Source organism: Cupressus sempervirens, chromosome 9 (genome assembly GCF_028749045.1).
Source record: "Cupressus sempervirens isolate cs-2001-9-10 chromosome 9, ASM2874904v1, whole genome shotgun sequence".
Classification (NCBI taxonomy): Eukaryota; Viridiplantae; Streptophyta; class Pinopsida; order Cupressales; family Cupressaceae; genus Cupressus; species Cupressus sempervirens.
Window position 1 is genome coordinate 433,518,521 of NC_143126.1, and position 27,717 is coordinate 433,546,237.

The following is a 27,717-nucleotide window of genomic DNA, read 5'->3' on the forward strand; positions in this document are numbered from 1 at the left end:
AATGCAACCAACTCAAGAGTCAAACTTCAATGTTATTATATAACAGTAATAAGAATTCAAGTTTCATTGGTCTCATCCCAACAAAAATTTCAAATAAGTTACTCATAATCAAAAGTACACATAACTTGTAGAATTTAAATACAAATTAATATCATAGCCTTATTCACATGTCAAAAGATACTATCAAAGCTTATTTTAATGATTCTTACCCTTATTTTGGATGCAAATTACATTAAAATAAAATATATGAAATATTTAAAACATAAACAAGAAAAACAAGATATATATTATGATAACCAATAATCTCGTACATGAACAAATCGATGCATCAAAGTTGTAACTCTAATAATGTCATGCATCAAATATATGTCATACATCAAATATAAAATATCATATATACATCAAATATATGTTTAATATGTCCACTAACATAAAATCCAAGATATATGTCCACTAATGCCTATATATGTGTCTATCCCTTTATCTTCTCCTTCCCACAAGGGTAAGGAAAAAAATCCCTAGAGGTCTTTAGTCGTTGTGTGGAGGGAGATGATGAGGTCTTCCTCACACACTTGCTTGTCCTCTTGTTTAGGCTCCTCTCTAACTTATGGTGATACAAATAAATTATATATGAATCAATAATTATTATACATTGAAATCAAATATATGTACACATAAAATTAATTATTTTCTTACTGCCATCAAATAGTCACTCTGTACATCCACCTCAAAGGATCGTGGATGATTGAGAGTAACAAGGCCCTACAAAAATTCAATCAATATTATCACTTGATCATACTTATAAATACCATTTGAAATTTCAATATTAACTATTATAAATAACAACTAAAACTATGAAAACTCTTTCATACCTTAGTCAATGGCTCTAAACTAGCCATCACGATAGCAACTCCATGATTAATGGACTGACGAAGATGAAAAGTCTCGGACGTCAACAAATGAAAATCATATAATACAATTTACATGTGTTTTTATAAAATATAATATAATCAAATGAATTAAATTAACATGAAACAAATGTACCTCTATGAAGCTTGTATCATGCCTAGGCTCAGAGTCCCTTGTGAATGTCGATGGTCTAGTAGAGATCTAATGCACATGGATAAATTTTTTCGTCAATCATTCATATGATTACTTAATAAATATATGTATTAATTTAAATGATTAAATTGATACATAGTTGTCAACTCCTCAACAAGACATAAAATGGGGTCGAGGAATTTGTACTAGGGCCATCAACACTCTTACTCTAATTTTTGAATGTTATCAAGACATGCTAATTAATTAGTCATTCACTGTACATAAGAAATGTGACCAAATTAGTTTATTATAATTTTAATTTCCCTGTGTGTCAATGCCAAATGTGTCACTTAGGAACTCATCAATGATTAAACCATCATCCATAGTGTCTCCAACATGACTGCCAAACATGCATAAGGATCTGCATGACGTGCACATGTGACTAAGGTGTGAAAAAGACTCATCCTCAACTAATGGACTAGCACAATGAATGAGGGTATGTGTCAAAGCATTAATAGTCTCTAGAGTACTAGTCTCTACATGTTCCTTCACAACTTAAGGAATAATGACATGCTCACCCTATAGCTTGACAACATGCACCCTAACTGCATTAGGGTCATGACATACCCCCGACTTCTCAAATGACAACCCTCTACCTCTACCCTCAAAATCTAACATGTCAAAATAATTGGCGATCTACTTGAGGATAAATTCACAATACAATTTCTTTAAGAAATACATTGGAACCTCGTGATTATTGTAGGGGGAGCATCAAAGACCATCCACCATCTATCTCAAAAGTTATTTCTAATATTATCATGTACACACCAGTGGATGGGGAACCTTATAATTGTATGTTTAACAATGTCTTGCTCTCATGGCTTTTTGAACAATGCACATATATTTCCTTTCACTATGTCCTTTTTTCTTACATCTTTATAGGATAATTTGCTTGTATAATATCTTCTTTGTTCTTCTCTCTTAACATGCCAAATATCCAATTGACCACTAACAAAAGCTACATGGCTCATAATGGATTCAAGGGAGGATGCCAATTGTGCTCTCATAGGATTAGTTTTTCCACAATCTTTCAACCTACCAATGATTACTTCTAATTCATTTTCCTCTCTTTCTATTTCATTCATTATATTATCTTGGGTGCCAAGAGGAGGTCTTTCAATCGGTGGAGGTTGTAAAAGTTCTTACTCCTCCTCATGAGGGTTTTCATTTTGATCTTGTGGAGGGTTTTCATTTTTATTTTGTTGATTAGGTTGGGAACTTGGTGGTGTATTATTCACATTTCCTGATAAGAAACGAACAACATTTTAAATAAATAAACAAATTTGAAGCAAAATTAATAAACATACAAAACAATGCAAAAACAAGAGTAGAAAACATACTTGATGATCTCGATTTTTATCTCTGATGATGAGGAGGTATTTTGAGGAGGAGAGAGAGAAAATATTGGACCTTCTACAAAATATGTGTGCACTGTTGGGGGCAAAGAAGGCAATAAGCAAGAAGAAATTTTTAAAATGATATGGGTTGCGAGTTGTAGCCCATACCTATTAGTTTCAAAAATTGGGCATGCATTATGTCTTGGGATCCACAAGCCTACGACTTAGGGAGCCCAAGCCATAGTGTGTGTGCATGCGCACTATTGTAAATTTGGAAAAAAAGAGTTGTGTGTCATCTTTTTGGCACCACAACTTGGTGCATTCACCCAAGTCGACCTAGGTGTTGTTCTAGGGTTGGCCCATAGGGATTCAAACCTAAGGTCTTAGGAACTACATTGGTGAAAGTGAAAGTACGAGATAAAACAAGAGAAATAGATAATTGAGCACAAATCCATCCATAGTCCACAACGTCAATAAAGGAGAGGAGCTAAGAGGTCTTAAACAATGAGTGTGTCCATTTTAAGAAAATTCATGTAATTATATTGTACATATGTATTCTGGAAACCTTAGGGTCATGGTTTTATGTCCTTTATGTGTTCATTTCACGTATACCTTCAATTAAAATTAAGTTTTTAATGACTTAACTTGATAGTACATTATTGGTTTAGTGTGTGTATTCTCTTTAGTTTTAGTCATTATTTTCAATAAAGATGCAATTAACATATGTTGACTTTATCAAATGTATTTAATGAAATAAATGCTATAAAATCTATGAAATACATATTAAAATATATTTAAATTACATGTTTTCTATCAATGATTGACCTAAGATTGAAACATAATCTATAAAAATACACCAAGCCATAAAATAATTTTCATAACCTCTTTGAAGGTTTTGTAGATTTTTCACTTACATCAATCATAATTATAATCATCAACATAATTGTCCTCATTAAGCTCCTTATGAATCAAGTGATCACACCAACACAACAACCTTTTGCAAAAATAATGTTGAAATTTGTAGGACACTCCTTTATTGCAATAATGAGTCTTCTAAAGACTCCCTCATTTGAAATTGGTTTTCACCTCATGAGTAAATGATGTAGTCAAGGAAACAAAACTCTATAAGAAGGAATGTCTTAACCTTGTAGCTAGAAACACCACAATGAAAATTCCCAAACACAATAACAAAAATGAACATCATAGAAATAAATATCATTGGATTATCTACAAGTTGGATTATGAAGGAAAATATTACATCACCTTTGTCAATATACAACTACAAACAAGTCAAATACATTCACTACCTTCATCAACCTATTTGTAGTTGACCATCCCTCCAAATTATGATACTTCAACAAACCCTAGTCACCCCAATTCCTTCATATGATTCTTCTCTTGCATATGAAGAACTAACCTACCCATATAAAGGATTGTCAACCACAAGTCAACTTATCTGATCATTAAATTTCCAGACAAAAGAAATGCATCATAAATAGATAGACTAGGACTCAAATCCATAAGAACAACCACAAATCAGTATAGCAAGTCATACAAATGTATGCAAGAGGGTTGATGAAACATGTAACAACATAGAACAATGTGTCATTAAGAGTTGCATGTTGTGATTCTTCATCGCAAACCACAAGTTGCTATCTTGATTGTTAGAATAGGAAAGCCAAAATAATACTGAACCAAACTTAAGACAATTTTATTTCAAAACCTCAAATCAAGATGTGAAGCTAAACATAGGATCTTTGTTATTTCTAGCCCATGCCATAAGGATCATAAAAGGAAACAGTCCAGCTAGATTGACCACAACCTAAAGAAACAAGAAAAACTATCCAAAGGAACAGTAAATAGACAAATTGAAAGGAAGTATATTTGGGTAATGCAAGATTACCCATGACCCAAGAATTTTCCTACATCAATATGGGAGGTTCATTCATAGATATGTCAAAAAAGTGTAACATATGTGATCTATCCAATGTCTAACTTATTCATAATAGTGATGAGAAAATCTAGAGGCACATACTCATGCATTAACATTTTCCCATATATGGTCCTCCATACAAAAGGGTCTTGTTTTAGGTAAAGATACTTTAATCCAACACTTGGATGTCTACCAACTTTCCACAACTGAGAGGTCTAAAGCCATCATGTACTTAGTTTTTTTTATCTAATTGGTTTACATAATTTTTTGTCACATAGTTAATCTACCTTTTTATTGATCTCATATTATTAAAAATCTTTTGGAAAGAAAACACTCAACAAATCACTCTATTTAATTGTAATAATGTCATTTTGATGTTACTAATGAAAATAGTTGACTCTACCATTTTTCTCTAATTGATTAAAAGGATGTCCGTAGGGGCTTGTGATTCTTCCCACTCCAACATATCTCCCACAAATCATGTCAAAACATGTGTTGTTAAATTTATAATATTATTAGGGGGGGTGGTCTTAATTTTTTAATATATTTTGGTGCAAATACATAGAAGACATAGGTTCGACTTGACTAATGATTCCTTAATATTATGACACTAGAATATATTTTAAGATGGTGTAAACTATTAATATAGGCTTCAATCTAATTATTATTATACATATAATCTTTTATAATATATGTCTTTTATGACCATGTATACTTATTCCTCTCACTATAGCTATACTAATTGAAATGTAAATAATCTTCCATATAAACACACCATCATATAATTTCTAATATAACCTTTTTAATATAACAATTTCATTTATTTAAATTTGTTAAGCTACACTTAAAAAAAGAGTTTAGGTGACTAGTTTCAAAAACATTTTTCCTATAAGGAATTTATGTTTAACTTTTTTTTTTAAAATTATAAATTTATTTAATATTCTAAATAGGAACAAACAACACTAATTATTTAATTATTTAGTTGTATTTTATAGTACGAAGAAATATGATTTTAATAGTATATAGGACTTTTTGATCTAGAACAAATAGATTGATTATTTTGGTAGCTCACATTCTAGATGCACATAATGGATGCCTGGTATTACATTTAGTGTGATTGTTGTAAACTTTCACAAACAACCAATTGTTGCAATCTTTTATGATCATGCATACTTATTCCTCTCACTATAGCTTTGCTAATTGAAACATTTTTAAAAAAAAAGCCAAAGTGGGGTTACTACCATATTTTTATTAATAAACAGGTTCAAAGACTCCCCCATGGAAGAACTAGAAAGAAACCCCCAAATCATAGTCATTTACAAATATATCAATATATCATTTTATACATATTGGTTTACACGAGCAAAATATGGGATTCAGACAGTGAAGAAATACACATGCATTGATTTATCAAGCATCTGCACATCCACTCAATTTCATAAGTATAACCATGCGAATCACTAATGCACTAATACTACCATCCACTAAGCAATAACCATCAAGTGCAAATCTGAATAGTCACAAGCTTCACATCCGCACACTTGAGGAGTTTGCATCAAATTCTACCCTATCCAATTGGAGTATATGTTTTAGCTGGGCATCTTGTTTTAGGATTACGTCAAGAATAAAAGACTCATTGTCATGTCCATCACATCCTATATCTGCCAAATAATCTGCTACTTTATTACCTTCCCATAGAGTATGTGAGATGTGGATTTCTTGGAATGTGTCCAACAATTGCCATATTTGTTGAAGAATGTATGTGATTCTCTAGTTATGAGAGGTTTGTTTAATGCATGCTGAAATTATGACCATAGAATCACCTTCAATATGAATCTATTGACATCCCCCCTTTTTTGCCAATATTAATCCCTCAAATAATGCTTGGGCCTCTGCCATGTTGTTTGTTCCAAATGGTATTAGGCAACATTTTATTGCTATTAATAAACCTCGGTGATCCCGAATACATACTCCTACCCTAGAATTTCTCAGATTACCTCTTGAAGAGCCATCAAAATTTATTTTACTAAACCCATTAGATGGTGGTTTCCATTTGATTAATGCTCTATTTTGCACCTTATTAGGTATTGTTTGAGAACACCAGCCAAACAACACATGAATTTGTTTCCATTCTTGAATTATAGTTGAATCCCACAAAATCATAACCAAATTATGCTTTAATTTACTATGACTAGCATTAACTAGTTCAAATATTGATGTCTCAAGATCATATGTGACTATTTGGATTGATGAGGCAGTTTTGCGAAAGATCCTTTTATTTCTCTCCCAACATAATGCCCACACAACTAGCGCTAGTATACACTTCCAAATAGTAGAGAAGAGGGATAAGGAGTATAATTATGGCCATGATTCAAATAGATCCCAAAGCATACATGGGAGTGGAGTAGAATAGTGTAATTTCCCAAGGACAAAAAACCACCAGTCCTGTACAAATTGATAGTTTAGGAATAAATGATCTATATCTTCCAGATGATTATCACATAGAGGGCATTTGAAGGGTTGAGATATATTGAGTCTGTGTAACCTTTCACTAGTTAATGCCCTATTGTTCAAAGCTAACCAAGCAAAACAACCTGCTTTTGGTAGAGTGAGATGAGTCCAGTAGAAAGTGTAGGCACGGGATGGTTTGATGGTTGCATCTCGTTGTTGGATGAGCTTATAACCTTCCTTGATGGTGAAATTTCCATCTAATCCTAGCACCTATATCAATTTATCCTCCATATTTGATAAGTAGACTACCTTTTGAGAGAAGATCTTTTCCAGGCATTGGATCTCTTGAGGGGTCAAAGGTAATTCATGTGGATCCTTCCATATCACCTTCCTTAGATGTAAACATACTGTCGATACATAATCTCTTAAGTACCCCAAGTATTTTCTGAAGTAGTAACTATGTCCTCTATATCATCCATTCTAATTAAAGGTGGTGCACCATTCCATGAATCGCACCAAACTTTAACTGATAGACCATTATTCACTTCCCACGTAATGAAGTTACATATTTATTTCCCTGGAGGAAATCATGAAATCCCAAATGGTTGAACCTTTAGGTGGGTCTAATACTATGAAAATTTTGGATGAGTTTGCTTCATCTAAGTACTTCTTTTGCATAATTTGGCACCAAATGTTATGTGTTTTGCTATACATTTGCCAAACTAATTTACCCCCAAAATTTTGACTTCATTTTTACAAATCATGTATCCCTACTCCTCTAAGCTATTTTACTCGTGCCATCTTTTCCAGAGAGACTAAGGGAACTTTCTTTTCACCATTCATGTTGCTAGTCCATAAGAATTCTCTAAGCATTTTATGAATTGTTTGGATAACTAACGGGGGCACTTTGAGAACTAATAAATAGTAGTTAGGAATCGCTGATAGGACTGATTTGATAAGTACAATTATGCCTAATAATGACAACTATTGAGCTTTCCATGCTACTATTATGGATTTGATCCTTTCAATGATAGGTATCCAATAACAAATTTTGTTTGCCCCCATAAAAAGGGGATTCCAAGGTATACAGATGAAAGTAAGTCTACTGAAAATCCTAAGAGATTGACAATTTTATTGGATATAATCTCATTAGTGTTGAACAAGTAGACTTTAGATTTAAGGGCATTGACCCTTTAGTTTGATTTTTTTGTATAAAGGTCCAACACTTCTTTAATCTTCATGGCCTTTGATATGTTAGAGATCCCAAATAGTAATGTGTCATCTACAAAAAGGGAATGTGTCATTGAAATATTTGATTGGCCAATCTGTACACCTAGCCATTTGCCTAGAACTTGTTTCCTCTGAATAAGTATATTGAATGATTCTACCATGAGAATGAATAATACTAGTGATAGAGGATCCCCCTTTATAACTCCCTCTATGGATGTGAAGAAACCATCTGGTACACCATTTATCAAAACTAAAAATCCAGCTCCAAAAATACATGCCTTAATCCATTTACACCAACCTTTCGCAAATCCAAACTTCCACAATGTCTTAAGTAGGAATGTCCAATTTATTCTATCATATGCTTTCATCATATCCAACTTGATGAAAAAGTGGGATGATTACTACTGTTGATGGAATGGAGGACTTCATGTTGAAATCTAATTGAAAAGATCATTGACTAGAAGGATTGTTAAGAAGGAGATTGTTGAAGAAGATTATGTGTTTCAATCATTGTTTTGTCACTAATGTCAAACCTATTATTTGCTGGTAAGACAATTGTTTACAAGATTCAAGTACTATCACTTACTTGTTTGATGAAGAGGATTTGATCAGCAAGATGTAATAAAAGCACCTAGAGGAAAGGTTGAGTTATGACTATGTAATGAAGTACAAGGATTAGTTAAGATAGTGATGACATGATGTATTGATGATCTACTTAAGGTTAAAAAATGGTTGGCTACACTTAGAAAATTTAGAAGAATAAGTTAAATAAAGTTTGTTTGCCAAGCTTGACTAAGTGGATAGTAGGTTCCAAGCAAAGTTAGTGCAAGCTGAGTAGAAAGTCAGTTGGAGCTAAGTGAAAGAAAATTCTAGTGGATGTCGAGCAAGACAATTGATGTCGAGTAAATTTTAGTTGATGTTGAGCACCAGTAAAATCTAGTTGATGCCGAGTCATTTTACAGTTGATGTTGAGTGACACAATATGTGTCGAGCATCAGAAGATTGATAATGCTAAGCTACTACATTATGACAAAGATCGAAGATTTGCCAAATATAAGCTGACAAGTTTATTTTCTTGAAACTTGTGAATGAGGAGGAAGATAAGATTGATGAACTAGTGGTACAAAATTTGATGTAAACCATTTTTAAGTTAATTCAAATGGATTCTAAGAGAAGTTTCTAGAAAAGACAAGATATGGGGTAGATACATTATATCCTACCTAATCCATCCAAAAACCCTAATTTAGATTATGGATATTAAGTGAGAAAATACTCTAATTTCCTTTATATAGGAATGTCTGGTCATGAAGAAATAAGGCAAGAGAGGTTGGTGTCATGTGCGAGAACTTAAGGAGGAGAAGGAATCAAGGGTTTTGTTTCTTCAAGTGACCCAAGAGAAGTGTTTGCAATGGTGTACCAAGCAAGAAGGCTTAAGGAGATGAATGCTTGAAGAGTGAACAAGCTGTCAAAATTGCAAAGTATGAAAGCCAAGAAAAATTGAGGACTAAACAGAGATCTATAATCTACGAGTGAAGTTGTAAGTTGTATCAAATCAAAGCTCCACTATTACTCTCTAACAATTGTATCAGTTTAGGGTAAATCCTTTGGATTTAGGTTGACCTAATGGTCATTGGAAAATCTTTTAACAGGGTGGCATTCCAAGTGAATAGCCTAAAGTCCTCTAACAAGACTCACTTTTTACAGGGTAATTGAAATCCCTTAATTGGGTCACATTTAACAATGTGTATTGTAACCTTTAACAGGATTGGCCTTTCACAAAACATCACTTTAGAAGAGTGAAAAGGAGTAGCATGTTACTAGTGGTTTCTCCAAATTGGATTTCCATGTTAAATCATTATGTCAAATATGCCGATGAATGTTTTGTGTTTCATACTTTACATATTTGCAATTTGATTAGACAGTAACTTGCAAGTTTTAAGTATTCACATATTCATTTGGATGCATTCATGAATATGAATGTTTTATGGGTTCACTAAGATAAGAAAATTTTTATTTGTACATATGGACCTTCAATAACTAATTCACCCTCCCTCTCAGTTATTCTAAAAGAATTCTAACAATTGGTATCAAAGCCATCTGCTTAAGAGGACTAATTTTAAAGTACTAGAAGCACAAAGATCAAGATGTCTAAAAGAGAAGTACCCAAGCTCAACATAGATAAATTTCTTACATGGAAAAGTCTGATGAAGCTACACCTTGGAGGACTTGGAGATCACACACAATCTACCATTATAATGGAACATGTTGATCTGGCAGGAGCCTTAACTACTGAAGATATGAAGAAGAAAAAAGAACACAATCAGGTGATGTTGGAGATTGCCTCTACTCTAACCTATGTCGAATTTGATGATATCAAAGGCTACAACATTGCAAAGAAGATGTGGGATGCCTTGATCACCATCTATGGAGGAGACAAAAATGTTCAAAGAGCCAAGTCTGAGAGCCTTAGAGGTAAGTTTGATGACATGAGAATGGAAAAAGGTAAGAATATTGCTCAATATGTTGCTAGGATAAAAGAAGTTGTTAGTGCAATAAAAGGTGCTATTGGTCATATAGATGATGATACTATGTTAAGTAAAGTCTTGAGAACATTACTAGCTATCTATGCTATTAGAGTTTCTACAATCCAATAGTTGAGATGTATTCCAAGAAATGATCTAACCCTTGAAGGTCTGATAGGTAGACTCACTACTTTTGATCTATCTAACTTTGACAATTACAGACATGAGATTCTTGAATCTACTTTCAAAGCTAAGTTGTTATTGAAGGATTCTGAGGAGGTAAAGTAGAACAAGAAGAAGAAGAAGAAGAAGAAAAAGATAAAATATGCATCTAGTGACAGTAATATAGATGAGGAAGACACTGAACAATTGGAAGGACTACTGGCAAAGAGATTTCATAGAGGTAAAGGCAAGTTCAAAGGTAAGTTACCCATCATTTGTTTTAGTTGCAATGAAGTTGGTCATATTGCTACAAGATGTACATAGAAGAAGAACTACAAAGAAGGAAACAAGTACAAAAATAGAAGAGAAGCTGACAATAGAGATTACAAAGACAAAGGCAAAAAGTCATGCTATATTGCTAATGAAAATAATTTTGATGAACATGATTATGAAGTGGTATACGTTGCAATGAAGGACAAATCTCATGAGGATGAGGCAATTCTACTTGTGACTTGTATGAACAAGAACGATATATGGATCATTGACAGTAGATGCTGACATCACATGACTAGAGACAAAAGTAAGTTCATTACCTTAACTTGTTATGATGGAAATAGTGTAAGATTTGGTAATGATGCACCATGTTTAATAAAAGGAAAAGGCTCTATCAAACTCATAGACAAGATTTCATTTGACAATACTTACTATGTTGAAGGATTAAATTATAATTGCTAAGTGTGTCACAATTGAATAATTTGGGATGCAAGGTTGAATTTGAAAACAATACTGCCAAGATATATGACACAAATGAGAAGCTGATTGGAAAAGGTGATCAAACTAGAAGTAATCTATTCTATCTGGATATAGAGGATGCTATTTGTCTTATTGCAAAACTTGATGATGCATGGCTTTGGCACAAGAGATTATGTCATGTTAATTTTGATAATTTGGTTAGTATCAGTAAGATAAAAAGAGTTAGAGGTTTGCCTAAGTTGAAGAAACATGATAATATAATGTGCAAACAATGTCAGCTAGGCAAAATGTCAAAGTCAAGCTTTAAGATTAAAACTTATGCCTCTAAAGAAATACTAGAGATTGTTCATGCTAACTTGTGTGGACCAATTGAAGTGCAAAGCTATAGAGGAGATAAGTACATAATGCTATTTGTTGATGATTACACTAAGATGATGACAACCATGTTTCTAAAATAGTATTCAGATGCTTTTCAAATGTTTAAGTGGTACTTGGCAAGAGTTGAAAAAGAAATAAGGAAGAGTCTCAAATGCTTGAGATCAAATAGAGGAGGAGAATTCACTTCAAATGAGTTTGAGATGTTCTGTAATGGCAAAGGAATCAAAAGATAGACATCTGCACCTAGGACCCCTCCACAAAATGGAATTGCTGAAAAGAGAAATAGGTCTATAATAGATTGTGCCAAAACACTTATAATGGAGAAGAATGTTGCTTTGAAATACTAGAGAGAAGCTGTAAGTATTGCTATATATACCTTAAATTGTGTGCAAGTCAAGAAAGGTACTCATTCAACACCTTTTGAACTATGGAATGGATATCCACCAAATGTAAAATATTTTAAGGTATTTGGAAGTAAGTGTTATATTCTTAAAGATATTAGGAATGGAAAGTTTGACGCAAAAAGTGAAGAAGGTGTATTCTTTGGATACTCCACAAGAAGCAAAGCCTACGAGTGTTTAAATACTAACACTAACAAAATTGTGAAAAGTGCAAATGTGAATTTTGATGAATTTATAGAAGTACACGAGGTTGAACCTATGAAAGAACAAGAAGAATACAAATCACTTGTATACTTCTATGAAGGAATGCTTGCTAAAGAAGATGCTACTAATCAAGCTACAAATCAACAGCAAGTTTTAGTAACTGTCGTGTCACATCCTGTGAATGTCAAGTCACATTCAGGAACTGAGCTACATTCAGATGTCGTGTTGTAAAATGAAAAAAATGCACATTCTAATGCTGAGATACTTGACAGAGATGCATACAGTGACTCTGAAGCTAAGATACAAAATGTAGAAACAAGATCTGAGCCAAGATTATCTAAATATGTCAAAAGACATCATCCTGCTAATCAAATCATTGGAAAAAAAATGCTACACCAATGACAAGAAATAGATTGAGAAGTGAATCATGTTTGTTAAGCATGAAGGAGCTCAAAATAATGACAGATGCATTGGAAGATGATGATTGGTACAAGGCCATCGAAGAAGAGATTCAATAGATAGAGAAATAACAAAATAGGGAGTCTAATTCTTAGATCAAAATATAAGAATGTGATAGGCACCAACTGGGTATTCAGAAACAAGCTAGATGAGAATGGTGAAGTGACAAGAAACAAAGCAAGATTAGTTTGCAAAGGATATGCAAAAGAAGAAGGAATTGACTATGGTGAGACTTTTTTCACATTTGCAAGAATGGAAGGAGTAAGAATTCTACTTTCTTATGTTGCATACAAAGGTTTCAAAGTTTATTAGATGGATGTTAAATCTGCATTTCTGAATGACATATTAGAAGAAGAAGTCTACATAGAACAACCAAAAGGATTTGTTGATGATAAAAATAAGAATATGGTATGTAGACTACACAAAGCCCTATATGAATTGAAGCAAACACCAAGAGCATAGTATGAGAGACTTCATACTTATCTTGTGAAGATTGGATTTGAAAGGATTGATGATTACATCAATCTATAAATGAAGACAGAAAAATACAAAGGTATATTGTTATCTAAAATATTTGTTGATGATATCATATTTGGAGGACAAGACGCTTTATGTAAGGACTTTGCAAATCAGATGAAGCAATAATCTAAAATGTCTATGTTTGGAGAGATCAAATTCTCTGTGGGATTACAAGTATATCAAATGAATTATGGTATATACATCACTCAATCAAAGTATGTCAAAGAGATATTGAAGACATTTGGACTAAAGGATTCCAAACCAGTAAGTACACCTATGGTGATAGGACACAAGCTATCAAAGAATGATGATTCAGCTGAGGTGAATCAAACATTATACAGATCCATGATTGGCAAATTGCAATATGTAGAACATAACAGACCTGATATTGCATTAGATGTAGGGATATTTGCAAGATTTTTTGTTAATCCTAGGAAGAATCACTTAATGACTATGAAGAGAATAATGAGATATCTGAAAGGAACATAAGAGTTTGGTTTATACTACAAAAAGAATGAAAAGTTTGAACTAAGAGCCTACATTGATGCCGATTGGGTTGGAAAAATTGATGATAGAAAGAGCACCAGTAGAGGAGCATTCTTCTTAGGCAAAAGACTAGCTACATGGACTAGAAAGAAAACAAATTGTACTTCCCAATCTACTGTTGAAGTAGAATATGTTGTTGTTGCTATAAACTGCACAAAGATTGTATGGATCAAACAACTACTCAAAGGAATGAAGGAAGAAATCATAGAACTAGTGATACTTTATTGTGATAATACAAGTGCTATCAATATATCAAAGAATCCAGTGATGCACACAAAGACAAAGCACATTGCAATTAAGTATCATTACGTAAGAGAATTGGTTTAAGATAAAGAAGTAAAGATGGAATATGTTAACACAAAGGAGCAAATGATGATATCTTCACAAAAGCATTACCTAAGTATGTTTATGAATATCTAAGAGGTAAACGAGGGGTGATACCCTATCAAAGGCTCTATAAGAAAAAAAGGGAGTTCCTTGCATCAAACAAGCTGATGTTCATATAATACAAATTGATGCAGTGGATCTTACTTTAGGAACTGCCTAAAGTAATAACATAACCGAAACTACAAATCAGTCATAAGCAAAGTGACAAAGGGAGAAATTGAAAAACCTGCAAAATCTTATATTTGCATATATTAAAGATGCCAAGTGTTTGGTATATGTCTTTGGCATTGTTGTCAAAGAGAGAGAAAGTACATTAAACTGATCATCGTCAGTAGAAGAGTTTTATTGATCAAGTGCAAGAGATAAGAGGGAGAAAGTCCTAAACTGATCTGTTGATCACAGAGGGAGAAAGTGATTAGAGAAGGAGAAAGCATATCAGAGAAAGTATCGAAAAAAAGAGGGAGAATTGATCATCATCAGAGGGAGTTATAAGAAAGAGTTTTTGTAACATAATCAGAAGATGGAAGTTGCTGATAAAGGGAATACAAGTTTTTTTTTGGTATTGTCTTACTGTTTTAACCTAGTTAGTTTGGTTGAACAAGATGTTCATTTGATTGACGTGGTTGATCAGTTTGATTTGCCATCAATGCCAAAGAGGAAGATTGTTGAAATCTGATTGAAAAGATCTTTGACTAGAAAGATTGTTAAGAAGGAGATTGTTGAAGAAGATTATGTGTTTCAATCATTGTTTTTTCACTAATGTCAAACCTGTTATTTGTTGGTAAGACAATTGCTTACAAGATTCAAGTACTATCATGATGAGGAGGATTTGATCAACAAGATGTAACAAAAGCACCTAGAAGAAAGGTTGAGTTATGATTATGTAATAACGTACAAGGATCAGTTAAGGCAGTGATGACATGATGTATTGATGATCTACTTAAGGTTACAAAATAGCTAGCTACACTTTAAAAAATTTAGAAGAATAAGTTAAATAAATTTTGTTTGCTAAGCTTGACCAAGTGGATAGTAGGTGCCGAGCAAAGTTAGTGCAAGTTGAGTAAAAAGTCAGATGGAGCTGAGTGAAAGAAAATTCTAGTGGATGCCAAGCAAGATAGTTGATGCTGAGTAAATTTCAGTTGATGTCGAGCACCAGTAAAATCTAGTTGATGCTGAGTGATTTTACAGTTGATGCTAAGTGACGCAAAATGTACTAAGCATCAGAAGATTGATCTAATGTCGAGCTGCTACATTATGACAAAGATTGAAGATTCACCAAATATAAGTCAACAAGTTTGTTTTCTTGGAACTTGTGAACCAAGAGGAAGATAAGATTGATGAGCCGGTGGCACAAAGTTTGATGTGAACTATTTTTAGGTGAATCGAATGGATTCTAAGAGAAGTTTCTAGAAAAGACAAGATATGGGGTAGATACATTGTATCCTACCTAATCCATCCAAAAACTCTAATTTAGATTATGGATACTAAGCAAGAAAATACTCTAATTTTCTTTATATAGGAATGTCTGGTCATGAAGAGATAAGGCAAGAGAGGTTGGTGTCATGTGCGAGAACTTAAGGAGGAGAAAGAATCAAAGGTTCTGTTTCTTCAAGTGACCCGAGAGAAGAGTCTACAATGGTATACCAAGCAAGAAGGCTTAAGGAGATGAATGCTTGAAGAGTGAACAAGCTATTAGAGCTGAAAAGTATGAAAGCCAAGCAAAATTAAGGGCTGAACAGAGATCTGTAATCTACAAGTGAAGTTGTAAGTTGTATCATATCAAAGCTCCACTATTACTCTCTAACAATTGTATCAGTCTAAGGTAAATCCTTTGGATTAAGGTTGGTCTAACAATCAATGAAAAATTCTTTAAAAGGGTGGCATTCCAAGTGAATGGCCTAAAGTCCTCTAACAAGGCTCACTTTTAATAGGGTGATTGAAATGCCTTAACTGGGTCACATTTAATAGTGTGTATTGTAACCTTTAACAGGGTTGGCCTTTCACAAGGCATCACTTCAGAAGAGTGAAAAGGAGTAGCATGTTACTGGTGTTTTTTTCCAAATTGGGTTTCCATGTTAAATCATTGTGTCAAATGTGTTGATGGATGTGTTGTGTTTCATATTTAACATATTTACAATTTGATTAGATAGTAACCTGCAAGTTTTAAGTATTCACATATTCATTTGGATGCATGCATAAATATGAATGTTTTATGGGTTCACTAATATAAGAAAAGTTTTATTTGTACATCTAAACCTTGAATAACTGATTCACCCCTCCTCTCAGTTATTCTATAAGAATTTTGACACTTCATGTGCCACTAAAGCACCTTCCATTGTTTCCCTGCCTAGTACAAAACCCCCTTGAGGTTGCAAGATAATGTTAGGAATGAGATGTTGCATCCTTAGATATATAGACTTTGTGATGATTTTATAAATAGTATTGCATAGAGATATTGGCCGAAAATCTGCAAAAGTTTTTGGTGTTTTAATTTTTGGGATAATGGCTATATTTGTAGTGTTGAAGTTGGGATTTGCTTATTCTAGATTCTTCAACTACACCTAGTAGATCCCATCCAATCCACTCCCATCATAATTGAAAAAAATAGAGTAGTAAATCCATCTCGGCCAGGGGCTTTATCTAATGGCAAGGAGAAGACCACATTTTTGAGTTCCTGAATGGTAAATGGAGCCAAAAGTTTCAAATTATTAGCATCGATTATGAGAGTGGGAATTTCTTCTAGTAACTCCTCCATTGGTGGAGATTGTGAACATGGAATAGATGGTGGAGCTAGCAAAGACTGAAAATATCCGACTCCTTCTTCTTGGATATTAAGGGGATTGGTTAATGAGTGCCTCTTTTAGCATTAGTAATAGTGAAAATATGACTACTTGTTGTTTTTTGTTTAACTGAAGTATGTAAATATTTTGTATTTCTATCCCCCTCTTTTAACCATAATTCTCTTGATTTTTGCCTCCAGTATTCCTCTTCTCTGCTACATATTTCTACCCATTCTTGTATAAGGATTTTCTGGGTGGTGTATGAATCGTTGTCCATTCCTTGTTTGATAATGATATTGTAAATATTCTCCAATTTTTCCTTTAACTTCTTTTTCCTTGAAGATATTCTTAAACACCTCCTCATTCCATTTTTATCCACTTTTTGGTATATTTCATCTTATGTGCAAATTAAAACATTTTGGTTCCTTCTGATTATGGAGCAGTAATCCAACACTATCTAAGTAAAGTTAAGAAGTTTGGATGTCGCAACCACATTCTTTCAAATTTGAAGGATAGTCTATGTTGAAAAACTTGTCTTGGTAATTTCAAAATCACATGCAGATAAATAGGAAAGTGATTTGATCCTGGACAAGGCAAAATTTTTGATTGAAATGTAACTTCTAATAGTTTCCAGTTCTATGACAGGAGGAATCTGTCTAGCTTGACAACTATCTGTGAAAAGTTGGCCCTTTTATTAGTCCATGTGAATGTCCCATTTGCTGATTCAACATCCAATAGGCTATTATCTTAAACAAATTTTGAAAAATCCTAAATTGTTTTCAATGGTGGACAAATTCCACCAATTTTCTCTAATAATTTGAGTATAGAATTGAAATCACCACCCAAAATGAAGTGTGTATTTGATTGGTTTTATATAAATTGTGTGAGATCCATCTATAATTGCTGTTTGTCCAAAGTTGAAATGGGTCCATAAATATTAAAAAGAAGAAATTTAGTATCCAAGAAGTCCATCCTGAGGACTTGCCGGTGGTCTTTTTTATGAATTAACTATCCTTGAGTAGATTTAGGATCCCAAAGAATAGCTAGCCCTCCTAAGGCACCAATTGCTAGGCTGTGGGCAGAATTCCACTTTGGCCATTTCCTAATTGCTTTGTCAAAGTACTCTACTGACATCTTTGTTTCTTGAAGGAGTATCACATCCGCTTTAAAATAATCAAGATCTTGCTTAATTCTGATTCTTTTATCAGAGGCATTTAAGCCTTTTAAGCCTTTGATGTTCCACGAAGCTATCTTCATTGTTGACAAGGAGAACCCTTGGTTCTCCTCGTCACTTTTAGAAGGGGTGAATTTCCCATCTAGTGTTGTTTGGATGCCTACTACAATTTCTTCTTTGATTAGGCTATTTTTTGGTTTTCTACCTCTCTTTATTGGCATGGCTTTAATCTGACAATTTTGAAGTGGTGTTTTCTCTAGTGAGAGGGTAATTCTAGCATCAAAAGCCAATTGATGGGGTTTTGACTCAAATGATTTGGTTTCAATATCCCCATGTCTTTCCTGACTACTAACTTCTTGATGTTCTTCTGAAGTGGGAAATGTATTTTCTTGAATCCAATTTGTAATGTAAGAGTATACATTCTCATCAACATTATTTGAGGTAACCATTGCACTGTGGTCCTAACAACATATATGTTTATTTATGAATTCCAAATCATCACTCTGCTTGATTAGGCTCCCATCAATGTTACAATCCCGATCATCAGGAATGAATCTTGCAAGACTCTAGTATTGATAAAATCCTCCTTCAAATTGATTATAGGATCCTGAGTGAGGGAACACTATGCATTTTGAATAGTGTTATTAGTATACTGAGATTTAGTTAGAATCCAACTTGTTGCATTAGACATCATTCCCTTGTCTTCTGCTATATTGCTATTTTGATGATAATCCATTGAATTATACTCTATTTCATACAGAAGTAGACCTTCTTCTTCTGATATTTCATATATGATTTTAGTAGCAAGCTCTTCCAATATTTGTTCTAATACTTTTCTAGCTTGAAGATTGACTAAGGTCTCTTTATCCAACTGCTCCTGAGTGATTGGCTTTTTAATTGGTGAATCACAGAACATGAATTTGTGCACTAAAATTTCCATGTCATAGTTTTGTGCTTCTACCGGTTTCCATTCGAGTAATAAAGTCTGACTGGAATTGTGGAGGATTTGCAAGATGTATCTGATTGCAAAGTAAAAAAGAATGGATGCCTCAAATGATTGAAAGATAGTAGGCAAGGCTTCAACAGGGGCTGTCAAAGAGGTTTGCTTAATCGTGTAACCAGAACCATGGGATGTCAAATGTTGTGTAAATTGAAGAAAATCTGTGCAATGATTTTCACACACCTCCAATAGGGTGGATGATTGGGCTTTACACTGAGCTGTAAAGTGTCCTAATTGATGCTGATATAGCATGATAGTATCCTCATTTTGATGAATAACTTTTTGCTCCCAGTTTCCCCATTTTGATTTTAGCAAAATGGAGTTTGGCAATTCCTTAGCAGGATCATGTACTATGCACACTCTGATCTCATGATGCAGCAACTCAAAAGGAATTAAATCATGTTTAACAAATATTCCAAGTTTGTTGGCTATGATTTCTATAATATCCAAGTCTTTGTATTCTAAGGGTAAATGTGGCAAAGCAATCCAAATGGGGAAGAATAATGGGGATCTGTCTTCCAGCATAATCCAAATGGGGAAGAATAATGGGGATTTGTCTTCCAGCATAATATTGGGGGTCCATACTGAGGTAAATAGGCCCAACCCTTTGCAAAACCAACTTTTATTTTTGTGTATATCATTTCCTATATCGGAAAATATCAATTTGGCTAGAAAATAACCCAACTCAACATTTATCCAAAAAAATCTACTAATCTTGGCCAATTATCCATAGCCCAATGCTTGATATCGAGAATAGATAGGCCTAATTTTGAGAACTTACCTATTAGAGCAATATCCCAGATAAGAAGAACCTGATCTTGTAGCAAATGATTTGGAAAAGTAATGGTTGATGCATGTCAGAAGTTCGGACCCTGCCGAGGAGGTAGATGAGGCTGCCTCTGTTTGATTTGCCAAACTTGATAGGATTGATTTGGTTTGAAGGGCACTCTATTTATTAGTGGTCAGTGAGGCTCTGAAGACTGATCATTCGGTCTTTGATTTAGAATCCTTGAATCACCTATATCATTAACGAGTCCCTACGTATTGACAGCAGGGGAGCCCAGTGGTAAGCCTTCACAAATATCAAATATTTGGTGCTTTTGGTAAGGACGATTCTTGCCCTTCCCCATATGTTAAAAAAGATGGCGAGAAAGTTATGGAGTTTTGAAATTTTTTCCTGCTTATTACCCTTTTTGAAAAAATCTCCTTCTTGAATGAGATTCTGCTTGAATGTTGTCGCTTGCCTATTTGTAGCTTGCAGGGATGACTCACCAAACTCAAAAGTAGATGAAGCAAAAGATCTAGGGCGATTATTGGATGAAATGTATGTTGCCTTGCGAGGGCATGTCATTTCTAAATCAGGCTTGTTGTAAAGCATCTTTTTCTGATCCTCCTACTTGTTTTTTGCTGGCGGCTTAACGTGGAATCTAGGATTGACAAAAAAGGGCTTTGCCGGCTAATCCACAGCTTTCCCTCTAAATATCCTCATTCTGTCATCAATGTCAGATTAGGACATCAGATCTCTTTTAGGCATATTCTTCTGAGCAAACATAACTAACTGAAATCCAGACAACTCACCAGGCTTTGATGCTTGAAAACCCTTACACTTCCTGACAAGTCCTTGTTGAAAGAAAAACTGTTGACTCTACGATTGCAGTGGCTGCCTGGTACCGTAAAACTGCTTTTTGTGGTCACTGTTAAACCCACCATACTGACCATGCTTACCATTGAAGCCGCCAGTCCCGCTGAAACCCTCTGCTCGAAGCGCTTGGAGCCCTCAACGCCCACGATGCCATGATTTTCTATTTAACAATCTTCTATATAAACATACCATCATATAATTTCTAATATAACCTTTTTAACATAATTTTTTCATTTATTTAAATTTATTAAGCTACATTAAAAATTCTTTATGTAACTTGTTTCAAAAACATTTTTCTTATAAGTTATGTTTAACTTATTTTTTAAATTAGAAATTTATTTAATATTCTAAATAGGAACAAACACCACTAATTAATTAATTGTATTTTATAGTATGAAGCAATCACATCAAAAGCTCCCATGCCATTTACATTAAGATTCGATTCGATTCACCATGTTGTTGAACAAATTATGTATGAAATGGAGAAGGAGGAGGTCTATCAACCTAAATATAGTTTTATTATGAATGTATTCATAAATAAATTATGGTAAGAAATAATTGGTAAAATATCCATAAACTTGTACATATTATCTTTGTAAGCAATTAAATTTTTAGATTTGAAGATTTGCATACAAGAGTATAAATATGATATATATAAGTACTCCTGCCCTCTATCAATAAACATTCATATTTTATAAAAAATAGATTGATCAAGAGTATGTAGGACTTTTTGATCTAGAAACAATAGATTGATTGTTTTTGTAGCTCACATTCCAGATGCACATGATGGATGCCTCATATTACATTTAATGTGACTGTTATAAACTTCCACAAACAAACAATTGTTGCAATCTTTTATGACCATGCATACTTATTTCTCTCACTATAACTTTACTAATTGAAATGTTAACAATCTTCTATATGAACATGCCATCATATAATTTCTAATATAACCTTTTTAACACAACTTTTTCATTTATTTAAATTTGTTAAGTTACACTAAATTTTTTGTCTATGTGGCTTATTTCAAAAACATTTTTCCTACAAGAAAGTTATGTTTAACTTATTTTGTAAATTATAAATTTATTTAATATTCCAAATAGGAACAAATACAACTAATTAATTAATTGTATTTTATAGTATGGAGCAATCACAACAAAAGCTCCCATGCCATTTACATTAAGATTCGATTTAATTCATGTTGTTGAACAAATTATGTATGAAATGGAGAAGAAGGAGGTCTATTAGCCTAAATATAGTTTTATGATAAATGTATTCAATTTTTCAATGTATTCTTAAATAAATTATGGTAAGAAATAGTTGTTAAAATATCCATAAACTTGTACATACTATCTTTGTAAGCAATTAAATTTTTAGAATTGAAGATTTGCATACAAGAGTATAAACATGATATAAATAAGCAGTCCTGCCCTCTATCAATAAACATTCAAATTTTATAAATAATAGATTGATCAAGAGTATGTAGGACTTTTTGATTTAGAAACAATAGATTGATTGTTTTGGCAGCTCACATTCTAGATACACATGATGGATGCCTCGTATTACATTTAGTGTGACTAGTGTAAACTTTCACAAACAACCAATTGTTGCAATCTTTTATGACCGTGCATACTTATTCCTCTCATTATAACTTTACTAATTGAAATGTTAACAATCTTCTATATAAATATACCATCATATAAATTTCTAATATAACCTTTTTAACACAACTTTTTCATTTATTTAAATTTGTTAAGCTACAATAAAAAAAATTGTTTATGTGACTTGTTTCAAAAATATTTTTCCCATATAAAAGTTATGTTTAACTTTTTTTTTAAATTATAAATTTATTTAATATTCTAAATAGGAACAAGCAACACTAATTATTTAATTAATTAATTGTATTTTATAGTATGGAGCAATCACAACTAAAGTTCCCATGCCATTTACATTAAGATTCAATTCATATTGTTGAACAAATTATGTATGAAATGGAAGAGAAGGAGGTCGATCAGCCTGAATATAGTTTTATGATGAATGTATTCAATTTTTCAATGTATTTTTAAAATAAATTATACTAAGATATAATTGTTAAAATATCCATAAATTTGCATGTAAGCAATTAAATTTTTAGATTCGAAGATTTGCATATCAGAGTATAAATAGGAGATAAATAAGCAGACCAACCCTCTATCAATATTCCTTCCTTCCATATATTTCAGGGAAGGAGAGAATGCTTATCGAACGGTGGGCACTCGACCATTCCATTGGGATACCTCTGAAAATCTTGACAGTAATCGTAAATCATATAATTTTTACGAACGAATTGGAGTGCGCGTCTTTGAAACCTATTGAGCTTGGGAGAGATGAATGAATCCAAATAGCCATGGCCACATTTTTTGCCCACATTACCTGGCTGAGAACATCCACTGATCATAAAGTTTGTGTAGGTGGACAAAAATGGCTGATATCTGTAATCAGCTTTGTATTTCCCTCCATCCGTGGCCCATGAAGATGCATCCCAAATGGTTGCATACACTGACATTGGCTTTGATGGGTACTGCACTCCAAGGCTCTTTACCTTTGGAAATCTCCTTATCGGGATGCTGTCCACCATGAATCTACAAAAACAGTAAGTATCCACATTCAAAACATGTTTTATACAGTCCATGAAAACGAGCTATTAATTTATTTAGGGATTTTCATCAACATGATTTGTTAATTTTTAGGGTTTTTCATAACATGATTTATTAATTTTTTTAGGGTTTTTTATCGACATGATTTGTTAAATTTTTTAGGGTTTTTCATCCACATGATTTGAAGTATGTTTTTTAAAATTTTCAAACGAGATGAGCACACTACATATTCCATCATTAGAATTGATAAGCGAAATATATAAGACCCAGAGGAGGAAGAATAAATTACAGGATTTGATGAGGGGTCCACAAAATGCTGTAGTTGTGAAAGCCTTTTGTTGGATCAAACCATAGATGAAAGTGTTGTTCTCTGCCTGTGAGGTGAGATCCATCCCCTGTTCCATTTCCATACACGTTGGTCTGTAGTTTGTAAGGCTCTCCTGGTATTGTTCCCAAAAACTCTATGTCTACTTCATCATGCCAACCGTCATACACCTGATTGTTTGACAGCTGCATTCATCCTCCCAGATTAACAATTTCCCACTCAAAAACAACCTTCAATTGTAAAATTTACCATTCTTGGGCAACATATTATCAAGTAGCAAACTTTTAAATTCATCAACTTGAATATGAATTGCACTCATCATCCTGGGTACACTCATTTGAAACAAACATTCAGAAATTGCATTGCGTCATTCTGGCTACACCATTTTGAAACAAATATTCAGTTCTGGTTACACCTATTTGGAATAAACATTCAGAAATTGCATCATTCTGATTACACCCATTTGAGACAACCATTCAGAAATTGCATCATTTTGGCTACACTCATTTGAATCAAGCATTCAGAAATTGCGTGGCTAGCCTCCCGATAAATTGGCAAAAAAACAACAGCAGATGAATTTTTACAAAAAAATTCAGTATGAATTCTTCTTGACTTCAATGGTTAATAGCAGAAAACAACAATAAATCAGCGAAAAAATCCCTATGTTTTAAAAAAAAAATCAATATATTGACTTTTTGGTGCAATTTGTCCGACGAATAGCTAGCCCGCTTCAGAAATTGCATCATTCTGGTTATGCCCATTTGAAACAAACATTCATAAATTGCATCACTCAGGCTGCAATTATTTGAAAGTTTGAAACAAGCATCCAAAAAATGGATGCAGCTATCCTCCTGACAAATTCTTTTTGATTTCATTGGTTTATAGCAGAAAATAACAAGAAAACTGTTAAATAATCACTGTTTTCACAGATCTAAGGAAAAATAAAATTCAATATTTTGACTTTCTAGTACAATTTGCCAGGAGAATAGCCCGTACCTTCAGAAATTGTATCATTCTGATTATGCTCCATTTAAAACAAACATTCATAAATTGCATCATTCTGGCTAAAACTATTTGAAACAAGCATCAATAAATTGCATCATTCTGGCTACACCTATTTGAAACAAACAGCCATCATTCTGATTACATCAATTTGAAACAAGCATTCAGAATCATCCTGACTATACACCCATATGAAATTAGCATTCAGAAACTGCATCATCTTTGCTACACCCATTTGAAACAACATTGAGTAAGTCTAACATACTCTCTTCTACAAATGAAACGCTTTGAGAATTACATAGAATGAAGTGATAATTCCTGCAGTGTAGCCCGACTGGAGCCTCAGAGCCGCATTGAAGAAACCATACATGTAGCTCTTCTTTGATTTGAATCCACTTCCTGCACCCAACAAGAAAATAATGAACAAATGAAATTTATCACAGATCTTGAGATACAATGGAATCAAGCATCTATTATTTTTTATAGGTAATGGGTGGAAATCTATAATATTTATTATTTATTGAAATTATGTATAAAGTTTGAGTAGACTCATATCCAAGACTTCTTAGATGAGAGGCTCTGTAGTGTTGTAGAATCTTGTATAAACCAAGCACCTATTCATTACATTAGTATACATATTGAAAAAAATTGTTTACTTTTGAGTTGTATTACCTGAAGATACGTCTAATGTTAAGGTGACAGAGGATTCATCTTTTGAAACTCTTTGATGTTGGGGACCCCAAAGATTGGAATAGCCTTGTGGAAACTTCATTGTTTTGAAATTTTCTGTCACAGGCCTGTCTTGTAAGGGTGGTAACATATGATTAGGAGTTGCAGCAGCTGATTTAACTGAGAAGTCAATGAATGGCCATAGAAAAATAAAAATAAGATTGACATGAAAAAAGGTAAGTAGCCGAGGCATTGTACAAGGATAGATACTATTGATGGTAATGGTAATGTTTTGTTGCCGGGGCCGGCATATATAGAGCAGAGGACTGAGATGGATGATGATGATACTTGAAAGAAGAAAAGGAAAATGGCAGACATAATTGAGAGTCATTTCTTTTACTCTTGGCTTCCTTAGGGACAAAGCCTCATTCTTGGATTAGTTGTTAAGCACCTTGGTGATCAATACACTGACCGATATATAATAATTACATAACTGAAACTAATTTAGCGGTTGGAAATTCTCGAGATTTGCTTTGGTTTCACTCAACATCATGAGATGTTAGGGAATTCAGATGTTTTAATATTTTGGAAAGTGAGAAGACATCAAATCACAATGTTTTGACGTTGTTGTGTTATTGAATTTACTAAATCTTCCAAAAGTACGGGCATCGATCTTCTTGGTCAAAACGAAACAAAGAGACAAGCGATTGAAATGACTTAAATAGGTCAATTTTGGGGTTTTAGGCTTTCGGTTGGAGGAGTTTCAGTTTAATGTTGATGCTTCTGTATGATATAAGAAAAGAGAAACTTAGATCCCATGCGATCCCAGCCATGCACATATTGCATAAAATAGATCACTATATTAATCTATATTAATTTTGACTGTATTGTGACAAGTATTTATAAATTAAATATAATGATAATAATAACATATAAACAAATAAAAAACTGGCCACACTCCATACATGATACAACTCCACGGTCCTATTAGGGCATTTCTTAATGGGACTATACAGCTTACTAGTTTCATCCACCTTGCAAATTTGTCAAAATAGCTAGAAAGTAATGAGATACAATTTTGAAATGCAAGGCTTGAAGCTACTTGATTGTGTCCTTCAATAATCATAAATGAGTACAGGGTATGTGCAGGATCATGGTGTGCCAAAAAGTGGCAATGTGAAAAAAATAGAGTTTGAACACGTCTAAAAGCGCTTCAAAATCTGCTCCGACTTTTTTTCACCTATCCAGGTACCAAACCTAGAATGTAAGGCCCAAGCCTTATCGGATATCCGATATGAGATCCGATATCCAATATCGGCGGCATAAAAATTAGAGGGAAAAACAAATTTGTAAGTGATATAACTAATTTGAGTTATGAAATATGTAAGGATATAATATATAATCTATAAATATATAATATAATAACATAACTATTATATATAAAGTAATATATAATCTATATATTATATAATAATATAATATAATATTATATATATATAACGTAATGTAAAGATATAATATATAATCTATTAATATATAATAATATATTATGTTATTATTATTATTATTATCTATAAATATAATATATATTATTATAATATATTATTATTATATTTACTATATTTTTATTAAATATAATAACGTAATATATTATATATATGTTATTAATACATATTATTATTATTATCATATATAAATTATAATCTATAATATATTATTATTATTATTATTATTATCATATGTAAATTATAATATATAATATATTATGTTATTATTATTATAATATATATATATATATGATTGTTATACTATATTATTATTATTTTTACTATATTATTTCTAGTGGAGTCATTTATACGGGTCAAAAGGGCTCACAGGATGACCTATGACCCCTTTCGACACATTCCATGATGACATATGTCCCTAAGGGATCCTAGGACCCCTAGGAACATATTAGAATAGTTTATATGGGTCGAAGGGGGTCACAGGATGACCTATGAACCCTTTCGACATATTACAAGACGACATTTGTCCCTAGGGGTCCTAGGACCCTTAGGGACATATTATAATCTTTCATATGGTTTGAAGGGGGTCATAGGGTGAACT

The 27,717-nt window shown here is 33.0% G+C and overlaps 2 protein-coding genes across 2 annotated transcripts; both read right to left on the reverse strand.

Annotated features, from left to right (window-relative positions):
- Positions 1-372: 372 nt before the first annotated feature.
- LOC149539146 (uncharacterized) lies at positions 373-21,135 on the reverse strand. Its single transcript, XM_089799118.1, has 4 exons — positions 20,916-21,135; positions 1,045-1,110; positions 873-926; positions 373-762 (listed from the first exon to the last, which is right to left on the reverse strand). The coding sequence occupies exons 1-4, from the start codon at positions 21,063-21,065 to the stop codon at positions 685-687; spliced, it is 348 nt and encodes a 115-aa protein (XP_089655244.1). The 5' UTR covers positions 21,066-21,135; the 3' UTR covers positions 373-684.
- A 1,922-nt stretch (positions 21,136-23,057) lies between these two features.
- LOC149539147 (putative xyloglucan endotransglucosylase/hydrolase protein 32) lies at positions 23,058-25,908 on the reverse strand. Its single transcript, XM_089799119.1, has 4 exons — positions 25,615-25,908; positions 25,241-25,341; positions 23,905-24,125; positions 23,058-23,600 (listed from the first exon to the last, which is right to left on the reverse strand). Exons 1-4 carry the CDS (start codon positions 25,862-25,864, stop codon positions 23,198-23,200), a joined length of 975 nt encoding a protein of 324 aa, XP_089655245.1. The 5' UTR covers positions 25,865-25,908; the 3' UTR covers positions 23,058-23,197.
- Between the last annotated feature and the right edge of the window lie 1,809 nt (positions 25,909-27,717).

Coding starts and splice junctions, on each gene's coding strand:
- LOC149539146 (XM_089799118.1), bottom strand. CDS start 21,065: ATGGTAAGCATGGTCAGTATGGTGGGTTTAACAGTGACCACAAAAAGC. Junction 1,111..20,915: donor TTTTCAAGCATCAAAGCCTG/GTGAGTTGTCTG, acceptor CATGTGCATTAG/ATCTCTACTAGACCATCGAC. Junction 763..872: donor GTTTAGAGCCATTGACTAAG/GTATGAAAGAGT, acceptor GAATTTTTGTAG/GGCCTTGTTACTCTCAATCA.
- LOC149539147 (XM_089799119.1), bottom strand. CDS start 25,864: ATGCCTCGGCTACTTACCTTTTTTCATGTCAATCTTATTTTTATTTTT. Junction 25,342..25,614: donor AACATTAGACGTATCTTCAG/GTAATACAACTC, acceptor TGTTGGGTGCAG/GAAGTGGATTCAAATCAAAG. Junction 24,126..25,240: donor GAATTATCACTTCATTCTAT/GTAATTCTCAAA, acceptor GGATGAATGCAG/CTGTCAAACAATCAGGTGTA.